At 34.8% G+C, this 26,568-nt stretch overlaps 1 protein-coding gene, 1 non-coding gene and 1 pseudogene across 2 annotated transcripts; all 3 read left to right on the forward strand.

The window, feature by feature from the left end:
- Window positions 1-914: 914 nt before the first annotated feature.
- On the forward strand, window positions 915-4,309 carry LOC108473574 (cathepsin B-like protease 3; annotated as a pseudogene).
- A 1,560-nt stretch (window positions 4,310-5,869) lies between these two features.
- On the forward strand, window positions 5,870-22,263 carry LOC108473943 (uncharacterized). Its single transcript, XM_017775776.2, has 19 exons — window positions 5,870-6,631; window positions 7,017-7,148; window positions 7,898-7,969; window positions 8,284-8,354; window positions 8,478-8,577; window positions 8,665-8,763; window positions 9,539-9,665; window positions 10,917-11,050; window positions 11,136-11,195; window positions 11,427-11,662; window positions 16,859-17,288; window positions 17,989-18,312; window positions 18,431-19,033; window positions 19,174-19,347; window positions 19,825-20,052; window positions 20,144-20,427; window positions 20,855-21,142; window positions 21,325-21,447; window positions 21,702-22,263. The coding sequence occupies exons 1-19, from the start codon at window positions 6,482-6,484 to the stop codon at window positions 21,832-21,834; spliced, it is 3,768 nt and encodes a 1,255-aa protein (XP_017631265.1). The 5' UTR covers window positions 5,870-6,481; the 3' UTR covers window positions 21,835-22,263.
- A 603-nt stretch (window positions 22,264-22,866) lies between these two features.
- TRNAF-GAA (transfer RNA phenylalanine (anticodon GAA)) lies at window positions 22,867-22,939 on the forward strand. Its single transcript has one exon. It is a non-coding gene; the product is annotated as a tRNA-Phe (tRNA).
- Window positions 22,940-26,568: the final 3,629 nt, after the last annotated feature.

Raw genomic sequence — 26,568 nt, forward strand, 5'->3', positions numbered from 1 at the left:
AGTACGATTTTTTTACAAAGTTTTTGTTTAGCAAGTTTTAATTGTTCACTTTCGAAATTAACAGATTACGATACCTAATATAATTGTCACCGTTATTTTTACCTTAATTACAGATAAATGTATTATCCATTCAACGGGGCCTTAAATTACTCCAATTTTTTTAGGAAAATCTAATTTGCTCAGAAATTAGAAAATTATTTTTACCCAATAAAATATAACCTTAAATTGTTGAAAGTCAACTAGTAATAATTAGATTTTCTATAGTTAAAGGGTTTTTTATCCATATAGTATAAAAAAATTAAAAAAATATTAAAATGGTATTAATAATAAATTATTGACGAAAATAGTACGGGGAGGGTGATGCTGCCTATGGCAGAGGCGTGACCACCCTCCCACTTGACATAAACAGCAAAAAACAATTAAAAAAAAGCTGAAAAAAGAAAAAAAAATTAAAATACAACAAAATTACCTTTTTTTTCTCCTTTTTCTTTCTTTTTTTTCTTCCTTCCCTCCCTCCCTCTTCTTCTCCTTCTCTTTTTCTTTTTTCTGTCCCTCACCAGCCGACTCCTTCTCCTTCTTCTTCTCTTTTTTCTTTTCTTCTTCCCGAAATGGAGTTGGGAACCATAATATATGGACACAGCAGAAAAAACAAGGTGTGCATGCAGGAGACCGATGCCGCCTCTGCCACTGGCACCATCGGTGCCGCCTATGGCAGGCACACCGCCAGGCTAGCTTTTTTTTTTTTTTAGATTCAGCTTCTTTTTTTCAGTTTCAGCCTTTTTCTTTCAACAACTTTTTATTATTTTTCAGCTACTGATTTTTGCTGTTCATATCAAGTGGAGGAGCGGTCACGCCTCTGTCATAGGCGGCACCACTCTCCCCGTACCATTTTTATCGATAATTTATTATTAGTACTATTTTAGTATTTTTTTAATTATTTTATACTATACGAGTAAAAAACCCGTAGTTAAAATATAATTACCAAAAACAACATTGAAAGTCTGTCTTCGGTAAATAATAAAAAATATCTCAAGAGTTAACTACCAGTCAAGGTCATGGAAGTCCAAAAAAAGAAAAAAGGGTCATGCGAGGGAGCTATCAAGCCTCGAAAAAAGGTCAGGTTTTTCCCATCCCTTGGACGTCATTGCCACTTCAAACAAGCCAATCAATACCGTCTTCCTCAAGTTAAATCATTGTTCTTCAGAACTTTTGCCAATTATCTAATCTATTTCTCCCTCCTCCTCTCCTTTAACTTCATCTAATAACAACTACAAGGGAAGGTCTCAACTCAAGATACTACCCTCCCTTTAATCCCCACTTCTCGTTGCTCCTTTCTTCAACCTCGGAAATGAAGAAAATGGCGACTCCTCTGCTTTTTTTCGCTACCTTTTTGTTACTTCTCACCACGGTTCACCCAAAGGTATTATGGGATTTCATGATTTTTTTCCCTCTTAATTTGGGTCCCATTTATAATTTTTCGGATCGTAAACTTTAGTTCTTTTATTGTTCTGATTCTGAGACCTACAATCTGTGTTGATAAATGTAAATATTATGTGAAGATGCCATGATACTTGTTTGACTTTGATAAATTGTAATAGTATCCAGAATCTGAGTTCTAGAATATTGTCTTCAGTCTTTCCTATTGAAACTAAATTTTCTGACCTTTTTTGGAGCTGATATTGTTGAAAAGACAAAATTTTTCTATGTTGTCCTGTTAGTGTTCCTCTCCAAAATCTGTTCTTCGGGATTCATGTAGCTTGCTTATGCACGATGAGATGTGACCCATTTTGTGATGAACTGAAAAACTGTTTTTCTCAGTGGGAGACTTTTGGGGAATCTTATTTATTGATACCTGATTCTTAGAGCGCATTGCTGGTAGCCTGGTAGTTTTGCTTTTATCTGTGGTTGCCATCATTGGTGTGCTAGATTAGCTATTGATAGATTCTTGTACTTGTGCATCCAGGATTCTATGGTAAATTAGATATTTTTCGTGTCAATTCCATTACCATTTGTTGCTTTATTGGGCATGCATGTATAAATTTTTGTAAGTTCTATTAGGAACTTAGTTGATACCTGTATTGTCAGCAGGTGATTGCTGTGGGACAACCTTCTGAGGTCAAGCTTAACTCTCGAATCCTTCAGGTATTTCCCAGTTGAATTTCCTTAAGCAAAAAACAAGGGGGTAAGATAAAAAAAAAATATTATATTAGTTCTTTACTCTCACCATGATCATGTAGGATTCAATTGTCAAACTAGTAAATGAAAATCCCAAGGCTGGATGGAAAGCTGCCCTGAATCCTAGATTTCTAATTACACTGTAAGTTGTCTAGTTTGCACCTTTGGACTGATCTTTGATCTTTCTTTCTATTTCCTAGAGATACGTGTGTAGACCTGGATGCTTACTAGTTCCAAATTTGTCATTTTCGGTACAAAGGTTGGTGAGTTTAAGCACATTCTTGGAGTCAAACCAACACCGAAGAAGGAACTTCTGGGCATTCCTATTATAAGGCATGACAAATCCTTAAAGATGCCGGCCAATTTTGATGCTAGAACAGCTTGGCCACAATGTAGCACAATTGGAAGAATTCTTGGTGAGTTATGTGCTAGTTTATAAGATTTTGCTGCTTCTGAACAAAAGACTGATGATATTCTTTTCTGTATGATCAATCAATTCTTGGACCCATTTCCAATTTGAAGATCAGGTAATTCCATTTCCTTTTCCCTCATTTTTATATCTCATATTTATGTAAATTCTTATTTTGTTGAGCTGATGATGATTTAGGGTCACTGTGGTTCTTGCTGGGCTTTTGGTGCTGTAGAATCACTATCTGATCGGTTCTGTATCCATTTTGGCATGGTAAATGGAACTTTTGTTTTTAAACAAGGAGGAAATCACTTACAGGTCATGGCAAATTTTTCAGTACTCACAGAATATTTCATTGCAGAATATATCTTTGTCTGTTAATGATCTTCTCGCGTGCTGTGGCTTTTTATGTGGAAGTGGCTGTGATGGGGGGGTTCCAATATCTGCTTGGCGATATTTTGTGCGCTCCGGTGTTGTCACTGAGGAGGTATCATTATTGCTAGTATCATAACTATTCTGCTACTGCACATAAGGAGGAAAGGATGTAATTTGTTCTCAGTAATGAACAAATTCTTCCTCTTGCAGTGTGATCCGTACTTTGATGATATTGGCTGTTCTCACCCTGGCTGTGAGCCTGCATGTCCTACTCCAATGTGTGAGAAAAAGTGCGTTAAGAGAAACCAGCTCTGGAGTCAGTCCAAGCACTATAGTGTCGGGGCATATAGAATCAACTCGGATCCAACTGATATCATGGCTGAAGTTTATAAGAATGGACCTGTTGAGGTCGCCTTCACCGTTTATGAGGTAAAGAAAGCATATGTATTTTTCTAGTTAAATTTGCTGCTTTGCTTTTCTTGGTGAGCAATTTCAATGTGGTCAGCTTGGCTTTGAAACTAGTACTTTTGTATGAGACCCCTAGGGGCAAAGCTGGCATGTTTTTGGCACTTAACTATCAGATTAGTTGTTTGGTTTGGTTTTCCTTGATAACTGCTGCTTATTGCATATTACAGCTCTTCAAACCCAAAATGCATGAAAATAAGCATAAAGAAGACAGATGTGGTGGTTGATTTCCTTATTTATTTTCATGATTCTCCAGGATTTTGCTCACTACAGATCTGGAGTTTACAAGCATGTGACAGGCAGTGTTATGGGAGGTCATGCAGTTAAGCTTATCGGGTGGGGAACTTCTGATGATGGAGAGGATTACTGGGTATATTTGAATGATTTTATATTTGGGAAAATTATCCAGGAATCATGTAACCTTTTATTGAGTTAAATATTTTAATATTCTAATTTTCTCCCTATTGCAGCTCCTTGCAAACCAGTGGAATAAAGGCTGGGGTGAAGTATGTTTTTACATGAAACTTTTTCTTCATATTCATTTAGGAACAAAAAGAAAAATGTGTTTAGGATGCTTATATATTGATTATCATATTTTTGAACTACAGGATGGTTACTTCAAGATCAGAAGGGGCACAAATGAGTGTGGTATCGAAGATGATGTGGTAGCTGGTTTACCTTCAACCAAAAATCTTGTGAGAGATGTAGCTGATATGGACATTCTCAAAGCTGCTTCATTTTGAGAGTAATTCATCTAGTCATGTCTATTATTATTATCCCTTATCAGCCAAGCTACCTATATATATTGTTGTGCTTCGCCATAATAATAATGTACCCACATGAACTCTTAAACTTCTAATATAATATAAAAATGGATTGCTACAACACATTGTTCTATCTCCTGGTTGAGAGGATTTCTTTAATCCTGTTGTTTCTCTTTGCCATCCCTTCACTCTCTTTGAGACCAAAGGAACCAATTTCAACATGCACTTTCTTTCTTCATGGGGAAAGGTAATTACTATTTAATTCCCAAAGTTGCTACATTGTATTCATAAGGATGAGTGACTTGTGGATTTAATCTTTATATTTTAATTTGATCAATTTTTGTCTTTATATTTTTAGAAATTTAGGTCAAGATTTAAATGGTGGTGATTAAATTTATTTGGTTAAATTTTTCATTAATTTTTATTATGTATAAAGTTGTAGATTTAATTCATGTTATTTAATTTAATCATTTTTAATCCTTATATTTTTAAAATTTAAAATTTGAATCTTGATGCAAAGTAATTTAAATCCATTAACTAATTTTTAAAGTAATATATGGAATAACAAGCTGATATATATGTAATAATATGTTTAGAAATAATATAATTTAATGAATTTAATGAATACCATTTAATCATAACTTAAATTTTAAAAATTCAAAAGATATAATAATTCAAATATAATACATGTTCTAACATCATAATTTAACCCAAAAAATGAAAGATACAAAAATGGATAGTGGATGAGAATAGGAAGTAGGTGAGATCATATAATGACATAAGAAAAACCATATAATACTCTCAGACGAAAGTGTCTTAAATCATAGATAGGAACCCAAATGACTAAACTGGAGTAGTTGAAGTTGAAGAACAGACAAGTAATCTGATGATGTAATGAGATCATATCAGATAAGATATGATGGACACTGCATCACATTGTCATGCGTTAATATCATTATTAGACATAATTTGGAACCGACATAAGCAAATATCCTGCCTTTATTATTTTAATGCCTTTGGTGGATTGTAACAGCTGATAACACATGATATCCATGTAATATTATCAGAAATGACAAACATTAGCTTGTCTAAGTGCTTTTTTCATTATAGTTTGTATAGCAAGAAAGAGAGCAGAGGAACGAATCAAAGAAGGGCAATTAAATTGTGAACTAAGTAAAATGAATTGAATACGACAGTTTCTTTTGTTCTTCTTTATGACTTTTGAAGACACGGTTCCCTACCTGACAGACACATTTTGGCAAATTTCTAGATCGAGCTAATGTTTTAATAATTTGTAAACATTGAATTCTTTAAAAAATGTTAGTTTATGTTTAAAATAAGTTTATGATGACTAAATCAGATTGCAAACGAATAAGAAAATTCATTTTCGGAAGCAGACAAATAGAGTGTTATGGGGTGAGAGAAAAACAGCATTTGCTGTGTACTCCATGCCAACCAAGCCATGCCATGCCAGCATTAGCATTAGCATTAGCATTAGCATTAGCTTCACATTTCCCATTTACTTCTAAAGATCAATGAGTTGCTGACTTTCTAAGAATTTCACTAAAAAGCAAAGCCCAAAGAGATAAGGAAGCACTGTGTCTTTTTTGCCCATTTTAAACACGAGGAAAGCAAAGCAAATCTAATATAATTTAATTGTTGAAATGTTTTGATTAGAGTGGATTTGACGAAATAATATTCCTAATGGCTAATAGTATACCATTAATTATATCTCTCTAAAAACATGTCTTCCACGTTGCTAATCTGTTCGGGAAGAAAAAACGGACAAAAAAAAAGGTTCACATCATTCTGTCGTAAATGGATTGATTCAACAACAAGGGTCCCTTGTCTCTCTGTTTATGTTATTTAGTCTTAAAACATGCACCAAAAAAAGTCCTCCACTTTTTTTTAAATCTTCCGTATTCTCTGTTATGCTAGTACCACAACCCTTTACTTTGCCATTCTTTCAAGCTAAAAAGTAGAAGTTTTTTTTTTTTTTTTTCTGCCATTGGATTCTTAGAAATATAAAGGAGAAGGGTCAAGTTCCAATCTGGAAACGATTGAAGTTGAGCCCTTTGCTTGGCATTATCAAACTCTTTCTTCTTTTCATTTATTTTCTAGCATTGGGTTCCTTAGAATTATCAATTAAAGGGGTATAGTTGGAATCTTGGGAGGGATTGAAGTGAATTTTCTTTGCATTGTCTTCTAAGCTGGTATTGGGTTCATTAGAATTTTTAAGGAAAAAGGGTATAGTTGAAATCTTGAGGAGGATTGAAGTGTTTTGCATGATAAGATGTCGATACCAAAGGAGATAGAGCAAGTGATGAAGATGAGAGGGGGATCTGTGTTGGGTAAAAAGACCATTCTCAAGAGCGACCATTTCCCTGGTTGCCAAAACAAGCGCTTGTCTCCCCAGATCGATGGTGCTCCCAATTACCGTCAGGTTCTTTCTCTTTAATTCTTCTTCTTTTTTAAACCTTTCTAGAGATTTCTCGACACATTTACAGGTTAATAAGTAGAAGGGTGAAGTAGTTCACGTCCTTCTTAAGTTCTTAATGAATGGTTTCTGTTGGATATTGTTTATACTTAGATAAGCAGTGTGGTAATGTCATAGGTGCTTTAAATTGTAATTGTAGTTATAGGCTGAACTATTGAGATTCTGGTTTACTATGCCCTTCTAAGTATATATATATGCAGATGCTGCCATGCTTGCATATTGGAGTGTCAGTTTGATCGATAACTCTTTAACTTACGGCATGATCTATTTTGTTAAATTTCATTCTTTTAAGTCCTTTCCTTGTCTTTGTTTTCTGGTCTACTATTAACAGGCAGATTCATTGCGTGTTCATGGTGTTGCCATTCCAACAATTGTTGGAATCCAAAATGTCCTTAATCATATTGGAGCTCAGAAAGATGGGAAACAAGCACACGTTCTTTGGATTAGTCTTCGAGAAGAACCGGTAAATTGATTTCTCACCAATTGATTTCTGTTTTTTGATAAGGCCCTGGACAGACTGCACAATTTAGTTGACATTTCGGATAATTCGATCTATCACTGAAAACATAATTATTTTATAAAAATAAAATTTGAGAATTGGGAGAAAAGTAGAAATCTGATTTAAGTTTCAGGACAAATCATGATATTAAAGATAAGATTAATGTGGAAGCATAATATAAAGTCAACACTTGAAAGAAGCTGATAACTTAAACGAAAGTCACATGCCACAAAATAACCAAAAACTGGCGAGCAAGACTTACTTGTACCTGGCTGAACCTGCTTCTTCTGGAAAACAATTATTCTCTTTGCTTCTTCCCTGTTGTCATAGATCTAGCTGAACTAGTAGATTCAGAGGTTGTAGGTCACTGTTACTTTCGTCATAAATCTTATTTTATTTTTCTAAATAATTTCAATGAGTTAACTTTGAACCATAAATTCTCTCCTCCATGCTCCAATCATCCTGCAAAAATGAAAAGCAATTTTTCTATGCCAATAAAAGATAACATATCTTATTGCTTGCTATGGTTTTGTTGATTTTAAAAATGGAAATGTAATCCATGTATTTATTATTTATTCATCTGAAACTTTATGATGAGATTGTCTTGATTGTGGTGTACACATTGTTTTACATAAAAGTCAAACTATTTTAGACTTTGTTAATTTAACAATTTGCTTCTTCTGATTATATATGTTTTCTTTACGCTTAAATAGGTTGTATACATAAATGGGCATCCCTTTGTTTTGCGTGATGTCGAAAGGCCCTTCTCCAATCTTGAATATACGGTATGTTAGCATGAGGAAACTTTTAGATAATTCTTCTAGTTTTAACATCTGGTTTCTGGCTTTATCACTGTTTCTTTATTTCATGAACAATGAATGGTCCCAATAGATACTTCATTTTTGCAGCGCTGCCATGTATGCTTTAATAGTTTGTGTTTCTATTATCAACTAGTCATTTAGTTTCCTTATCTCGCGTGAGTCAATGGTGCCCAAATGATTAAAAATGTACTGTGGTTTTAGATACAATGTCTATATCCATATCATACAGTGTGCATGCATGTGCTAGCCAGCTGACATGTAGCCTTTATATTGAATAGGGAATCAATAGGGATAGAGTTGAGCAAATGGAAGCTCGATTAAAGGAAGATATTTTGATGGAAGCTGCAAGGTATTTCCTTTGATCCACTTTTTGTTTATCACGATTTGTAAATGTTATGTTACTTTGATTTCTTTACCATTGGTTTCCTGCTATGTGTGGTGGCAAATTTTATTTGGAAATCTGACATGGCAGATATGGAAATAAGATCCTTGTCACTGATGAACTGCCAGATGGTGAGATGGTGGACCAGTGGGAACAAGTATCCTGTAATTCAGTGAAAACACCATTAGAGGTATAAGCTTTGGAAAGTAAGAGACGCGAATGATCTGCTCAAAGTTTGAATTATCATCTCAAACACTTTTTGGTTTCACTAGTATAGGTATATGAGGAATTGCAACTTGCTGGGTACCATGTTGACTATGAGCGTGTGCCTATAACAGATGAGAAGTCACCAAAGGAGCTAGATTTTGATATTCTGGTGAGTTCCAAGTTATTGGCTTTATTCTGCTTGTTGTTTTGAATAATTAAAATCATGTTAGCATTTTTAGTCATCCTCCTTCGACTTTGTTACATACTTTCTACTAAATTTCTTCTAATACATGGACAACCACATATCTCCCTCCCAAATTTATGTCTCGGTGTGTTTTGGTTTGGTACTGTTTGACTGCAACTTTTCTTTAACAGCAATGGTGGAGGGCTTTTGAGAGATTGAATTTTCTGTGAGTTTTTCTCTTGGGTTGGCTGATTGGAAATTAGTGGGTACTTTTCCCCTTCTTTCTTTTGAGCTCTGTGACTTATGTAGAAACACATAGAAGTGCTGCAAAAGTCTCATGTAGTAAATAAATATCTAGTTCTCAATGAACTTATTAGATAGTTTTCCTATTAAAAAAAGAAGTAAATAATTAGGAGAAGCTTACGTATTTACATGTTTTGCAAATGTCAGGAGTATGGTGACTCAAAATCTTGATTTTTCATTTTAAACTGAAGATCATCATAGAAGTGCCTGTATTGGTGCTCGGATATCTTCTATATGGAAGCCTTGGTACGGCCATGGCAGTATTTGTCTATTTGATCAAATTCTTTGGTTACTTTACTTTAATGATCATTATATTTTGTTTTCTGCATAAGGAATATTTGTATATGAAGCCAATCTTGCGGTTTTATGATATAATCAAATATGTAAGGATTAATATCCACACATCGAACCATTCTGATAAATATTTTATCATCTATTTCTTCCTTTCTGTTTCCAGGTTAATAAAATTTCTCAAGCTAACATAAGCACTGAGGTTATATTTAATTGTCAAATGGGACGAGGAAGAACCACTACTGGCATGGTTATTGCAACTTTAGTTTATCTCAACAGAATCGGAGCTTCAGGTAGTGGTGTCTCTTTATTTGTGCAATTTTAACATAAACAAGCTACAAATTTTCAATCATTTATGCCATCCCTAATGTCAATAAAAATATCTTTACATTATTCTATTGGGATATTCAGTTTTTGGTTTGCTTGAAATTTCTCATTTCATATGTTTTGTTTGCACCTTTTTTATGCCAATACTGACCTCATAACAATATATGACGACATAGGTTGCTGACTGGGCCAATCCTTGTAACATTTGTGACTGAAATTGATTAGATGTTAGAAGAAAGAAGGGTTTCCTCATCTTTCTCACTTTGTATTGGTCAATCAAATCTTTCTTATTGTCCTTGAAAAGCTTTCAAGTGAAATGTTCTTTGAAAGTTACTGATTCCCCTTTCTATATTAAAATCTTTTTTATTAATTTATTCAATGATAACATGCTTCCTTGAATGCAATTGTTGCTTCTCTCCTTAGAACCAAATTCGTCATCGAATCACATAAATTTTTGGATTGAATACTTTTTACGATTTATGGCTAGTAGACTATCGGATCCTTTGTGATAGTGATTTGAATTTGTAGCACCAAGAGAATCCTCATGTATTTGAAAAGGCACGATTGTTGAGGTGAAGTACAGTTGGAATTTTGAACTTGAACTAACTTCTTATTTAGCTACGTGTTGTCTTAGAATTCTCTACTATGCTACCTAGTAGATGTGATAAAACTATTTAGTATGAAGCAAAACTTAGTTTTATTTTTACTCTTCTGCTTTTTGAATTCTTTTGGGTTGTCTTCTTTAAAGGTTACTATTAGGAGTTAAAGGTGAGGCTAAGTGCCCTAAGGGCCATTTAGAGAACTATAGTAACATAGAGAAAGAAAAGCTTGTGATTGACTAATCTGGTATGGTTGACTGGAACTTTAGAGAGCTTTACGAGCGATGAAGCTATCTTGTCCTCTGTTGAATGGCCTAGCATGAATTTATGTTGAGTCCTCATTTAAAGAGTCTAGCATCAAGCTACAACATCCCTGTTGACTAAATATTTTGAAAAACAAGAAAATGCAAGATGACCCTCCACTTTATAGAAATGGTGCTAGGAACCTCTGTTAAAAATCATAACCAGGTTTGCATCAAATTTATTATTTGTTATCTGCAGCTTTACACTGCTTTCTGATCATATTTGACTTATATTTACTTCATCTGTGTAGTGTAAATGTGTAACAGGATTTAATGTAACATTCAGATTTCTAATGTGTTTATATCTAATACCTAGGCATTCCAAGAACCAATTCAATTGGGAGAGTTTTCAACTCTGGTTCAAATATCACTAACAATCTGCCCAATTCTGAGGAGGCAATTTGTAGAGGAGAATATACACTCATAAGGAGCCTGATTCGGGTCCTAGAGGTATTTAATGCTGCTACTTGTTCTTGGTTGATTCTTTAACATTCTCTTGGGTCTTTTTTTCTTATAAATAGTGACATTCCCTTAGGGTGGTGTTGAAGGGAAACGACAAGTGGACAAGGTCATTGACAAATGTGCTTCTATGCAGGTAGATGTGCTTTCTTTAGGGTTTTTAAGAATCCATTCATTCAGGTTTAGCTTCCAAGTTTCTGCTCTAAAGCTTAATGCAAATCTTAATTTGAGAGAAAATTTCTGCTGAGCAGGCAATTGCCATAATATAGTTTTTGTTACAAGGTTTTATGGTTGTGATCTGCAAGGCGTTTAGTTTTATAATAGGTAAATACAACTCATGATGTTTTTACCTTAACTGCAAGCACAGAACCTCAGAGAAGCAATTGCCACTTATCGCAATAGCATTCTCCGTCAACCAGATGAGATGAAGAGAGAAGCATCACTTTCATTTTTTGTGGAGTACTTGGAGAGATATTACTTTCTTATATGCTTTGCTGTATATATTCATTCAGAGAGGGCAGCTCTTCGTTCAAGTTCCTTTGATCATACCAGTTTTTCAGACTGGATGAAAGCAAGGCCAGAGTTGTATAGCATTATTCACAGGTAAAGATAGAAATGGAGTAGTGTTATAAGAAGTTTCCTAATTTACTTTCTGGAACTTGTGTGAATCCTTCATGATAGTGAGTTTACCCTTGCAGTAGTTGATATAGAAGTATTACTTATTGAAAGAAAAAATAGAAGGGTCATTGAGTGAGTCAGGTGAAAATTTTCAATAATTTTATTAAGTAAAGAACTGAATTTAAATAGAGGACTCACAACATAATTGGGAAAATAATTCCCTTATTATAGTAAACTAGTAAAAGATTAAAAAAAAAAATTCCTAGAAAATCTCAATTGATTATTCTAAGATTTATCTACCTAAATAACATAAACAAAATATCCGGGGTTTCAACCTGTATTTCAACACCCTTCCTCAATTTGGTGCATATATATATCAATCGTGCCCAACTTGCTTACAAGAAAATCAAAGTTTGTCTTAGAGAACCCTTTGGTGAGTAAGTCAGCAATTTGTTGTTTTGAAGTGTACATTTGGCCTTTTTCAATCATTTTCTTGATAAAGTGTCTATCAATCTCAACATGTTTAGTTCTGTCATGCTGGATTAGGTTGTGAGCAATGCTAATGGTAGCTTTACTATCATAATACAACTTCATTGGTGAAGTTATTGATTTCCTTGGCTTTTCCATAATTTATTTTAACCACATCATTTCACAAATTCCCAAGTCACAAGGTTTCCCCAAACAAATGTACAATACCCTGATGTAGATATTCTATCTGTTACCGAGTCTGTCAAGTTTGCATCTGTATAAGCTTCAATTCCTCTTTATTCGGATTTCTTGAAGAATAAGCCCTTGCCAGGTGAACTCTTCAAGTATCTCAGAATCCGAAACACTGTTTCTTCATATTCCTCCATTGGGGAGTGTATAAATTGACTCACTAAGATTACTGTAAAAGCTATGTCTGTCCTTGTATGTGATAAATAGATTAACTTACCAACTGATCTCTAGTATTGTGCTTTATCAACTGATCTTCTTTCTTTATTTCCGAATTTTACATTTGGATCAATTGGTGTGTCAACTGGTCGGCAACCACTCATCCCAGTCTCCTTTAAAAGACCAATCACATATTTTTTCTGAAAGACCACAAGACCCTTCTTTGATCGAGTAACTTCTATTTCAATGAAGTATTTTAAAGGATCCGAGTCTTTGATCTCAAACTCCAATGCTAGATGCTCCTTAAGTCGTCTTATTTCATCCATATCATCTCTTGTAAGAATGATATCATCGACATAAACTATAATAACTGTTATTCTACCTCTTTGTGAGTGTCGATAGAACATTGTGTGATTAGCTTGCCGTTATGAGTAACCTTATTTTTTAACAACCTAAGTGAACCGTTCGAACCAAGCTCGAGGAGACTGCTTTAGACCATACAAAGATTGCTTTGATGCGATCGTTGAGAGCACCAAAAATATCCTATTCCCTATAAAATAGGAGAAATAATGAAAAAGAACAGTAAATGGGAAGTAGGGTCGAATCCTCAGGGACCGGATTATATGAATGCTTGTTTCTCGAAATCCTGGGCAGAATCGTGCCCAAGAAAACCTGCGTGACAGAGGGAAAATAAAAATAACAGAATTAAAGATTTGATTTGAAAAAAATGAAAAAACAGAATCTAAAGTTGACTGAAATTGTGATTACGAAATTAATAAAAATAATAAAGAGAGTTAAAGGAAAAGAAATTCTTATTGGTAGATTCCAGCCTCCAGTTGTTTCATTCCGCCTTGGGTTCAATCCTCGGCTTTTAAATAACCCTTCTCAACTCAAGTAAGCTAGTTATAGTGGAAGAGGACGCTTACGACCACCAGCTCCAAAGATTAGACTTACGATTTTTAGGGAACCTAACTCTAGCTAGTAATCTATGCTAGATCAATGCTTCTCACTGGCGAATCCCACGCCATTTCGTCTCTTTGGGTCGCCAACCTCTGACGCAGTAAGTTAACGAACCGACTATGCAATCCTTCCAAAACATACAAAGCGGCCGCCTTTGCATATGCTGAAAAGCTTACTTCTTAAGGGCCATGGGCGGAAGCGTCAGCCCGTAGTATGGAGAAACGATGAATACTTGGCGAGAAGGCTAAGTACGGATTCTAAGCCTCAAGAACATTTTTTGAAGAATATTGACAACTTTCGGCTAGATAGGTTTTAGTGGCTCATGATAATGGTGGAAAAAAAAATAAATATAAAAATGGAAAAGGGAATTTTATTGAAAGAAAATATGAAGAAACAAAAGCATAGACTTTCAGGGGGAGAGTGTTTACAGAAAAAGATGAACCCCCAATAGAGTTATTTCACCCCTTATTTATAGTGATAGGGAGATAGTCTAATTTAACTTAAATTCTAAAAAGATAAATACAATTAATTAAAGATAAATAAAGATAATTAAAATAAAATCCTAAAATTAAATAATCCTAATAATTATCTTAATATTAATTATCCTAATAAAATGGAGTCTTATAAAATAAAATCTCTTCTTTTTGCGTTTTTAGTCCTTGTGTCTTCCATGCTTGCACTTTTGGCACAATCTTTTTCCTGCGTCGCACATCAGCCCATTGTGTCTCCAAATTCGCACTTTTGTCCCTTAATTTTGCTTTTGCCTCCAAATCAGTCCCTAATCGATAAAAAGACATAAATAGCTCAAATTAGTAGGATCAAGCCCAGAATAAACACATGATTAATACATAAAAATACGTTATTCTCGAGCATTATCAAGCTTACATACTTGAGTTCCAAATTTTTCTTCAAAACTTGGAGGAGGATTCATGTAAACTTCTTCTTCAAATTTCCCATTTAGGAAAACATTCTTCACATTGTTACTGTAAAGAACAATCAAGATTAATAACAATAGATAAAACAACTCTAACAGAATTTAACTTAGTTACTGGAGGAAATGTCTCAAAGATAATCTATCCTATACGTTTGAGTGTACCCTTTAGCCACCAATCGAGCTTTGTATCTGTCTAAAGATCTATCCGATCTGAATTTGGTTGTGAACATCAATTTACAACCCATTTTTTTTCCTACAAGTAATTCCACTGTTTCCCATGTATTTGTTATTTCAAGAGCACACATCTCCTCTAAAACAATCTCCTTCCATTCAGGAACCTGTAAAGCATCTTTTGACATTTTTTGTTATTTCCACGGTATTGAGACATGAAACAAAGGCTAAGAATGTCGAAAACAAGGCTTTATAGGAGGCAAATTTAGACATGGGATATCTGATAGCATTTCTAACACATTTTCTTTTAGCAATTAGAATATCTAGACTAGAAAAATTATTGGTCAGATTATGAGTTTTACCTAAACTTTTGACAATTCCTGCGAGTCGGATTCTTGGTGATGAATCTGGTGGATTCCACCTTCTTGATTACGATTTCTTCTTGAGTAAATCAACAACTTTGTTTCTTTTCTGTTTTCATAATCAAACTCTACACATTTATACTCCTTTTTATTAACAACATTAACATTATTAATTTTTGTGTCTATCATAAATTCACCTTCCCCATTATTAGAATCCTTTTGTTGTATATTCCTAGTCTTTTCTTAATCAATTATTGAATCTAGTTTACCCTGATTTTGAAGATGAACAAAAACACTACACCCGGTAAATCTGTTATCAATTTAGAGTTAGGAAAACTATCTTTAAAAAGATTGAAAAAAGATCTATAGTTTAGAGTTTTACTGGGCACTCTATTAATAAGATTTGTAGCCGTTGGTGATCCTCTTCATGCTTTTGGTGAGCAAAACTAATATCTTTTTTATCTCATCAATGTCCCCTATTGTCTGTTTAACTGTTGGAATAACCTTTTGAGCAATGAATGCTATGTTCTTTGGCAAACCCATTTTGTCACGTTTTGCTTCATCCATATTCAGCACCTCAAAGGTTGAGCCTATTAACTCGTCTAGCTTGAGAGCGGTAATATCTTTGGTCTCCTCTATTGTCGTGACTTTAATGATTAACTGTTCTAATAAAGATCTCAACACTTTGCGTACCAATTTATCATCAGAAAAACACTCACCACTAGAGAAAGCCTCATTAGAAATCTCACATAATCTTGCATAAAACTCAGAGTTGTTTTCGTTTTCAAATATTTTCAAAATTTCAAACTTCTTGTTAAAATTTGAAGTTTAGATATGCGTATAACATCATTTCCTTTATGTTAGCTTTTCAAGATTGTCCATGTCTCCTTAGTAGATTCACATACAGAGATGATTTTAAGTTGGTCCAAGTCAACTCCATTAAAAATGACATTTAGGGCTTGTGAATTTCCATGAGAAGCCTTTCTTTCTGCATTTGTGTATTTGCTTCTTTCTTTAGGGCATGTGGTGCCATCAACAACAATTACAGTAGGCTGAGGCCACCCATCTTCAATAGCTTCCTAAGCTGCTTCGTTGACAGACATAATGAAAGCCCTCATTCGAGCATTCCGATAAGCATAGTTCGCTGTATCAAGTAGCAACGGGGATCGAGTAATTGAACTACTTTCCTTCATGGAGTCCATGGTTGTAGACGGAACAAAAGATCACTTTCAGATAACTTTTGAAGCCTGTTCTAATACCAAGTAAAAAATAATTAGTTTGCAAATATGATAAATTAATTTTGCTTGATGTTTGTTGTAACGGTAGTTAGAATGAAAGCAAGCAACAAAAAAGAAAGAGCCGAAAAGAATCGACACAACTGATCTTTCTTAACGCAATTCAGACACAACAGTTCTACGTCTGCATAGCCTCGTCCAATGAATGATTTTATTCAACAATTGTCCAAATCACCTATTAGCTTAAGCCCAATCTACTTTTACCCAGAATTAATTGCAGCCCCAAACAGTTTTGTTTTATGCCACATTCAAGTGGACCGATCTCAACACAAATGACCTATTCAAGACCCAAGTAGAAAAACAGTTTCGTTATAATAGAACATAGAACGAGCAGCAGCAGCTTTCCCAACATATGTCTTGAAGAGATGCTTTAGTGAAGGAATGAAGAAGCATAAATGCATTCATAGCAACTTAGTATGCTTAGAAAATTATTTTGGATGAATGCTAAACTTGACTCATTGTGAATGTTCATTTTCTTATTCTCAATGCAATGCTAAATTTGATTTCAAATTCATTTTTAAAAGAAAACAACCCAAATATGGAATGTGCGTTAGTGCATGCATTAATTGACAATGTATTGGCTCAGGTTGCTTCGGAGAGATCCTATGGGTGCACTTGGATATGCAAGTCTGAACCCATCTTTGACAATGGTTGTTGAATCTGCTGATGGTCGCCCTCATGAAGTGGGTGTAGTTGCTGCTCTGAGGAATGGGGAGGTTCTCGGGAGCCAGACTGTCCTAAAAAGTGACCACTGTCCTGGTTGTCAAAATGCAAGCTTACCAGAGAGAGTAGAGGGTGCTCCTAATTTCAGAGAGGTCCCTGGGTTTCCAGTTTATGGAGTTGCTAATCCAACTATTGATGGAATTCGATCTGTCATTCAAAGGATTGGCAGCTCCAAAGGTGGTCGTCCAGTTTTTTGGCACAATATGCGGGAAGAACCTGTCATCTACATTAATGGAAAGCCATTTGTTCTCCGTGAGGTTGAGAGGCCCTATAAAAACATGTTGGAGTACACGGTAAATTATGTCTACTTATTGTTATATCTGTTACTATTTTGTTCAGGATCTTGTGGAGTAGCTATGGGACCAAAGGATCTCTAGTTGAGATGTTTCTCACACATTATAGTACGAGTTATTGAGCTTACTGAAGCATCAGTTTTGATTTATTACTCATTGCCATCATATATTAGTATATGTGTAGAAAGAAAATTAGTTGATCCATATCCATGTTGCTTGGTAACATTTTTCTAAAAAATGAAGTGGGCTCTCAAGGGAAAAGGCACTTTGTTGAAGCATGCTATACTCAGCTGTCTCGACTGTTTATTGCAGTTTTGTTTTTCCATAGTAATATTTGAGAAATAGGCTAAGCATGTTATAAAAACAGTTGATCAGAAAAATTCTTGGATACTAGGATGCTGACGCTAACTTATGCATTTATATGTCATCATGAGATGGTGGAGACGTTCATTTTATTTTGTCCAAAAGGCAGTAAAAACCACATTGGACTAACCTATTACTTGTAGAATGGACTAATCAGAATTGTGTATGCCAGGAATATAATAATTTGATTGGCAGTAATTGATTGAAATATTGGCAGTTATATATGAAATAAACATGGGTATTTCAAAAAGAGTGGAGAAAGTTGATATCTCCATTCAATTGATATATAAATTGATTGGCAGTGGTTGCTGGAGTCTAAATTGATATCTCCATACAGGGAATTGATCGTGAGAGAGTGGAAAAAATGGAAGCTCGACTGAAGGAAGACATCCTGCGAGAAGCTAAACGCTATGAGGGTGCTATAATGGTCATTCATGAGACAGATGATGGGCAAATATTTGATGCTTGGGAGCATGTCAACTCTGATTCTGTACGAACTCCATTAGAGGTTTTTAAATGCTTAGAGGATGATGGTTTTCCTATTAAATATGCACGTGTGCCCATTACAGATGGCAAAGCTCCCAAAAGTTCTGACTTTGATACAGTGGCTAAAAACATTGCTTCTGTTTCAGAGCGTACTGCTTTTGTATTCAATTGCCAGGTATTTCATTTTAAAAATTGTTTTGACGTACTATATGGATTTGAGAGGCTTGTTAAGTTTCTCTATTTGCCGTTTTCCCCATTCTCTCCTAAATGTGATTGTCCCTTTCTTTTCATAGATGGGAAGAGGGAGGACAACAACTGGTACTGTAATAGCTTGCCTTGTGAAGCTTCGAATTGATAATGGGAGACCAATTAAAGTTCTGCTTGATGAGATGAGACATGAACATTCAGATGGGAGCTCGTCAAGTGGTGAAGAAAGTAAAAGTGATGCCTCTAGATTGACCTCTAGCACTGTTAAAGTAAGAACTAAAAATGAGCATGGCCGTGCATTTGGCATTGATGATATCCTACTGTTGTGGAAGATAACAAGATTATTTGATAATGGAGTGGAGTGCCGTGAGGCCCTAGATGCAATCATTGATAGATGTTCAGCACTACAGAACATACGACAAGCAGTTCTTCAATACAGGAAAGTATTCAACCAACAGCATGTTGAGCCAAGGGTGAGGAGAGTAGCACTGAACCGTGGAGCTGAGTACTTGGAGCGGTACTTTTGTTTAATTGCCTTCGCTGCATATCTTGGAAGTGAAGCATTTGATGGGTTTTGTGGACAAGGAGAATGCTTGATGACATTTGAGGATTGGTTGCATCAGAGACCAGAGATCCTAGCAATGAAATCGAGTATAAGATTAAGGCCTGGGCGATTTTTCACTGTTCCTGTAATTCTTCTTCTGTGTCTAGAATCAAACTAAAGGCTTAATGAATACATTGTTTCTAAGATTGTTATATTTTTACATTTTTACATTTTTTTTTCTTTTAAATATGCTTTTGTAAAAATTTTTGGTTTTTTATAATGCAGGAGGAGTTGAGAGCATCACTTGAATCACAGCATGGAGATGCTGTCATGGAGGCCATTGTTAAGGCACGCAATGGTTCTGTTTTAGGAAAAGGTTCTATACTTAAAATGTACTTCTTTCCTGGTCAGAGAACTTCCAGCCACATCCAAATTCGTGGTGCACCACATGTGTTTAAGGTATGTTAAAAAGGAAAAATGACTTTCTTGGGTTGTATGCATAAGTTAAGGCCATCTTATTTAGGTCCTTCTACCTTGGAGTTGGATATATTTAGTATATTCAATAGATGTTTTAAAAGTTATCTTTTTGTAATAAATGTTGTCCATGAGATAGGTATTTCCTGTTAAATCTACCTGATGCATTGAAGATTTGAAGTGAATATTTACCTTTCCAAGAGTCCATTTCAAAGTTTACTGGAATGAGATATGTAATGTCTTACTCAACGCGGTTCGTCAAATTGTGTCAAAAGACTTTTCATATGGTAAATGGAAATATGGCTTTCCTTTTCTTGATTTTTTTCACTTGTATCAGATTGAATTTCGTCAATAATTAGGCTTGCATTCAGCACACGTAGTTTAGTTAGTGCCTCTTATCCTATTGGTGTAACTCCTTTGCAAAACCCTTATATTATATGCCTCTGAACCTATTTGTTCCAGGTGGATGGATACCCTGTTTATAGCATGGCTACTCCAACAATTATTGGTGCTAAAGAGATGCTGGCATATCTTGGTGCCAAGGTCAATGCAGGATTTTCTGGTCAGAAAGTGGTGGTAACTGATCTGAGAGAAGAGGCAGTTGTGTACATTAATGGCACACCATTTGTACTGAGAGAATTAAATAAACCTGTTGAAACCCTAAAGCATGTTGGAATTACTGGCCTTGTGGTATGTCATCCATGATGTGGTTTGCTGTTTACGATTAGTTATTTAGCACCAAATATTTAAGTTAGCTTCTTGCATTATGGTCATAATGCAGGTGGAACATATGGAAGCACGGCTAAAGGAAGATATATTGTCTGAGGTTAGACAGTCTGGTGGTCAAATGCTTCTGCATCGCGAAGAATATAACCCATCATCAAATCAGTCCAGTGTTGTAGGGTACTGGGAAAATATCTTTGCTGATGATGTGAAGACACCTGCTGAAGTATATGCTACTCTAAAAGATGAAGGGTATAATATAGTATATAAGAGGATACCATTAACTAGAGAGAGGGAGGCTTTAGCTTCTGATGTGGATGAAATCCAGAGCTGTAAAGATGAGTAAGTATATCTAGATAATGTGTCATTCATCATTCTTTTGAAGTTATTTCTACGAAGCTTTGTTTGCATCTGGTTCTATATAAGTTTGTCAATATGAAGAGATAATTTCATCAGCCTGATATACAGAATTTCTTTCAAAGTGGGGGAAGACAATAAACACTGAACTGCCATCATTTTGTTAAGAAATTGCTACTGCCAACTAAAATACCCTTACTATTGTAGTTTCAAAAAAGCACAACAGCATTTTTTTTTCCTTATTATGATACCATGAATTTGGAAAGCTATTTTCTTTGTTATTGCTTATGGGGGCTTTGAGGTAAAGATTTTATTTTAACCAAAGAGAAGGAACTGTAGTCGTGGATATGTTCTGAAGCAGTTCCTTTGAATTAAATCATTTTTTCTGAAGCTGGAATGATGTCTTCTACAGCTCCTCCGGGTGTTACCTTTATGTATCACATACTGGGTTTGGCGGAGTTGCATATGGAATGGCAATTATCTGCTGCAGACTTGATGCAGAGGTGAACTATGGGACATCCAATGTTACACAATCATTGGCTGATGCTCATCTACATTCTCCACCTGAAGAAAGCATGTCACTTCAGACTTCTGAAGAAGAAGCACGAAGGATGGGTGATTATCGTGACATACTAAGCCTTACAAGAGTTCTCATAGATGGTCCGAAAAGCAAAGCAGATGTTGATATCATTATTGAAAGGTGTGTCTTATTTCTTTTTCTCTTGTCCCTTTATTTAAATCTTCAAATTTTTTTCCATTGCTTTTAGTTTGTTTCATATTTTTGGGCAGTCAAATTTTTTTATCCCCCCAAATTGTTTAACCAGCAACATCTTGGCTCTTTTTACCCTTTAATGGTGCTGAGCTTCTTCCATTTTTGTGAAGGTGTGCTGGTGCAGGGCATTTACGAGATGATATCCTTCATTATAGTAAGGAACTTGAGCAGGTTCCCCATGATGACGATGAGCATCAAGCATACCTAATGGATATGGGCATCAAGGCTTTAAGGTTAGTTCTAAGCAGCTTGATTTTACTGCATTCACTGAGTGGCATGCTCACTAGTGTGCCTTTGTGATTGATGGGTCCAGCTTCAAGGTCGCGGTACTCTTTAGTTAATTATTGCTAATTAAACTTGACGGTTCCTAGAGTGGATCCTTTTTCCTTCATTTACGATTTTGAAAATTATAGTATGCTAGATTGAGGAAGGGTTCCTTATTTTGATGAGTTAAACATTATGACGCCTAGTATTTGTTCATTTGCAGGCGTTACTTTTTCCTCATCACATTCCGGTCTTACCTGTACTGCACATCTCCAAATGAGACAAAATTCACATCTTGGATGGTTGCAAGACCTGAACTTGGCCATCTCTGTAATAACCTTAGAATCGATAAATAATTTTCCATATTATAATCCTCTTCATAATTGAAAGAGAATGCATGTACAGTACAGGTCCTAATTCCTCTTATTATACTGCCCCAACCCATTCAGTTCGAGTAGGGAGCATAAATTATCAGGTACAAATTCACAGGATCATAAGTTAAAGGCAACTCAAAAGACTAGGGTATAAGTGTCCAAGTTGTATGTTGCTGAGGTTCAAGGAGTAGAGTCAATATACCATTTTTATTCAAGGAAAAAGAAAATACAGGATGACAATTGTAGAACAAAACTAAGTTAAAACCCAAACAGAAAACATTGAAATATTTGTTACTGCAAGAGAATTGTTTATTGTTGATCAGTTTGCTATTATAGAATTGTACTATTTGGCTTGTAAGGATACAGTGTATCTAAACATCAATTTAAATATAAGGTTCTTTTTTCTTTTCATCTTGCTTTTTATCTGTCTTATTAATATTTGTAAAAGTGAACACAAATAGAAAGCATTTAAAAAAAAAAAAAAACAAGAAGATTCTTTAAAGACCAAGACGATGCATAGGGACCTGAAAGTCTACCATTCGATTTTGTGCAGGAAACAATGTCTTAAAAGGGTATGTCTCAAATTCATCGACATAACTGTCTTTATATTTGTCCTACACTGATGACCAAAGTCGGTCCCAAAATATGTGCAAACAAATATAGAATGTTATAACGTTAATAATGTAAATGTTGCTGGCTGACACGTTATAGCCAATCACATGAATTCACAATATAAGACGGGGCTGACTTCCAGCTAATACCTGCAAACAGAAACAAACAGAGTCATTCATTGAGATCCCCTCCTCAACTTCTTTGAATGAAATATGGTTAACCTTAATCACAATATACCTTTGGTCTGCTAGTCAAGAAAAAACAAATTAAGGGGACAAAAAGAGAATGTTTTTAGAAAGGAGGGTTTTCTTTGGGAAGCAAAACAAACGTGAATTAATTTCCACTTCGCAATTCGGGAGGGTCTCGTGTTGAATAACCAAAAATTACAAAGCCACACAACAAGCGGGGATAGCTCAGTTGGGAGAGCGTCAGACTGAAGATCTGAAGGTCGCGTGTTCGATCCACGCTCACCGCAGAGTTTTCACATTTTGACATTATTTTCCTTATCTTAGGCCCGAGAGTCCCACAATATCGATTCTTTTTTCTCCTTTGGATTAGACCCACATTTTAATTCTAAAATATCTGACCTTTCCCATAAGTTCGCCAATATAGTAATTTATTCAACTTATAAAGATATAGTTTTTAGCAATTGAACTGAATCTTTCAGAGTTACAGATATGGGATGTGTTGTTATATCTATTTATCTAATAATTTGGTCGAATTTGTAATTATCTTTTAATATCAATACTCTTTAACATCTTAAATTAGTTTCTTAAAAGTTATATCTAAATAAGAGATGTATCTTTTTTTCTTCTTCTTATTTTTATTTTTAATTATAATTAAAAGTATTAATTATATTCTTGAAAAATATTAGAGTTTATTAACTTGTTTTTCAAAAACTTTTAAATCTAAACAATAATTTTAAACATATAAATAAATATTCGTTTTGGATATATGAAATCTTGATTCTCTTTAAGTAATTTGAATTCAATTATCTAAAATATTTATATTAAAATTAAAATAAATTTAGGTAATGAATTTTTTATTCATATGAATTACAAATCAATGTACAATAATAAATTTAATAGTCAACATATAAATCAGTAAAAAATTTAATAATGTCAAATATTTAAGTTTTATTATATATATTAGGAGGATTGTGTTAGATATTGATTGCTTTACGTCATATTATGGTTTTGGAGCTCTTAATTATGCTTAAATTCGAGATTTAACTCTAAAACTTTTATTTGCTATAATTTTGGTATAGGACAAGAATTGTTTGATCGCAATCTAATAGAAAAAAGAGTGAAAATGTGCAAAAAGAAGAAAGGGCTTTAAGCCTTTTATGTTCAGGGGAATGATGGGCATGGCAAATGGCGGGTCATTCTTCACAATCTATGGCTCTGCTTGTGAAGAAGAGAATTGGGAATAAGTTAGAATATGGAGCAGACGTCTCGAATAGGGAAGAAAGAGGCAGTAGTTAGTGGAGTCTAAAATGAAATCTCCATTTAAGGAATTGGTGGTGAGAGAGTGAAGAGGAAGGCTATAAGGGTGCTATTGGCTCTGCTACAATGGTCATTCACGAGACAGATGTTTGATGTTTGGGTTGGGAGGATGTCAACTCTGATTCTATACAAACTCTACTAGACTGAGGATGATGATAGTTTTGCTGCTAAATATGGACTTGTGCCCATTTCTGATGCCAAAGCTTCCAAAAGTTGTGACCATCGTACACTCACCGGCTCTGGCTGCAAACATTGTTTATACTTCAGATCATCCTGCTTTTGTATTCAATTGCCTTGTGAAGCTTTGAATTGATAATGGGAAACCAAGTTGTGGTGGATGAACAGCCAGATCAGAGCTGCTCAACTGGAAGCAATGCCACTAGATTGATCTCTAGCACTGTTAAAGTAAGAAGTTAGAAATGAGCAATTGATGATATCCTACTGTTGTGGAAGATACCAAGATGATTCGATAATAGAGAGTAGCACTGAATCGTGAGCTTAGTATTTGGAGCGGTACTTCCATTTAATTGGTTTCGCTGCATATCTTGCCTTGCAAGTAAAGCATTTGTTTTGTGGACAAGGAGAACGCATGGTATATAATTATATTTTATATGTGATCTCTGTTGAAAAGTCAAAAATGGTGGGTGGTGGGAGGTGCAATTGGCACCGAAAGAAAAAAAGTGGCAAGCAACTTGTTTAAAGTTGAATGGGATAATTGCAATTTTGGTCCCTAATTTTTTAGGCCATTTGCAAGTTAGTCCCTGAGCCTTAACTATAAATAGGCCTAACCATTTCTCATTTCAATCATCCCAACCAATCTTTCTCTCTTAGTTTTCTCTCTTCTCCCATTTGAGAATTCTTAAGGAATTCTATTTGTTTGTAATATTTTGGAGATAGTAAAGTTATCATCCGGTGTTAGTGCAGAGGATGTAGGTATAATTTACCGAACCTCGTTAAAACTCTTGTGTTCTTTCTTGTCCTATTTTTCTTTCAATATTTGAGGTATAATAGTAGTATTTAATTGTGCTATTAAATTACTATAAAGGGATATTCGACTAAGGAAAGACTTGGTATTTAAGAGATCCTTGTGATCCACCTCTCTTCCCTGGGAATTGAACTTTGTGTGATTTTTTAGTACAATAATTTACACGCTTCCGACCCTATTGAAACAACAATCTCTACAAAAATGGTTCGTGAGGATAGCTCAGTTGGGGTAGTGATCTATCATAATTTGTTGTAACAGATTAAACTACCTTTTGTACTTAATGAGCTTATAGGAAAGCAATTTTGTTGTTTTTTTTTATTTAGTTTTAACTTTTAGTCTTTTAAATAATAAAATGAGCAAATTAGACAATTTATATTAGCTTGTATGTTTGGAAAGTGTGCAAGATATCATTCAAAGGCACAAAGACAGTGGACTGTAGCAATGTTGCACCACGGAGCTTAAAAGTCGCATCACAGCAAACAGAGTACCCAAGAAGCAGTCTGCCATCAATATCACGACACAGACCAGAGGGTGTCACAACATAGCCCTAAAGAGACGCCCTAATTAGAAAACTTCCATTAGTGTTGTGACACAGGCTATAGGGTGTCACGACATCGACTTGACATGATCATTTAATGGACCAAGGTTGTTTTCGTCTGCACAATAAATTTTAACGAAGATTAGTAAACCGTTTTAGGTCAAGGACTCGTTGCTAACCTTAGGCCTATAAATACAGTTGCTCATAATAGTTTAGGGGGTTTTTACTTTGTTTAATTTTTATTTTTCATATGTAGTTTAGATTTCTTTACTTGTAATTTTTAGTTCCGTTTTTATTTCGTTCTTCACGAGATTTGGATTGTAGATCTATCAACTCTTCACGGATTACTGTTCGCACCGCAATATTTATATTAAGATTTTTCTCATCTTTATTTTTGATGTTTTACAAATGTTTATCTTTCAAATCAATTCTATTGCGTGTGTTAGATCCATAAGGAACTAATCTCGTAGGGAGATTGATGAGTGGATGTGGGATTAATTAACACCTATGTAGGGTCTCTTAGCGGATTAGTTGGTTAGGAAAGGAAGAACCTAAAACCCTAGAATTGACAACCCTAGAAAGTCATGTAGGTAAGAATGAACCCAAAATCAGTAATACCTGTTGTGAAGACCTTACCCTAACTTGGTCTGACCTGTGACATCGAGAGGTAAGTAATTCTTGCTGACTCATTAGATTAGTGAAAGGCCAAGAGGCCTTATTAGGTTAATGACTAGCTGATTGGATAGAACTCAAAGTAGGAGTTAATTATGACCACTGAAATGAGTTAGTCTTATGTCGTAAAATTGATAAGTTTATAATCCAGTCTTTCATTATTTTATTATTCTTATAGAACATCTTTTATTATCACTTTATGAATATTCTTAATATAATTTAATTAAAGTACTAACTAAATCTATTAGTGTAGGAATTAGCTTTAGTTTAATCAAGCTTCTTTTGGGTACGATCCTCGAAGTACTTCCAATACTTCGTTATACAAATCTATATTACAACTTGACTCGTATACTTGCGAACACTGCCTAAATCTTTATCTTTTGTAGTAGTATTCTCACTTCCAA

The sequence above is a fragment of the Gossypium arboreum genome, chromosome 11 (assembly GCF_025698485.1).
Source record: "Gossypium arboreum isolate Shixiya-1 chromosome 11, ASM2569848v2, whole genome shotgun sequence".
Lineage (NCBI taxonomy): Eukaryota > Viridiplantae > Streptophyta > Magnoliopsida > Malvales > Malvaceae > Gossypium > Gossypium arboreum.

What these genes read in the sequence shown, in the direction of transcription:
- LOC108473943 (XM_017775776.2), top strand. Translation starts at nt 6,482, where the DNA reads ATGTCGATACCAAAGGAGATAGAGCAAGTGATGAAGATGAGAGGGGGA. An exon ending in CAGTGAAAACACCATTAGAG is followed by an intron (nt 8,578 to 8,664) that starts GTATAAGCTTTG and finishes TCACTAGTATAG; the next exon opens with GTATATGAGGAATTGCAACT. An exon ending in TTGGAATTACTGGCCTTGTG is followed by an intron (nt 20,053 to 20,143) that starts GTATGTCATCCA and finishes GTCATAATGCAG; the next exon opens with GTGGAACATATGGAAGCACG.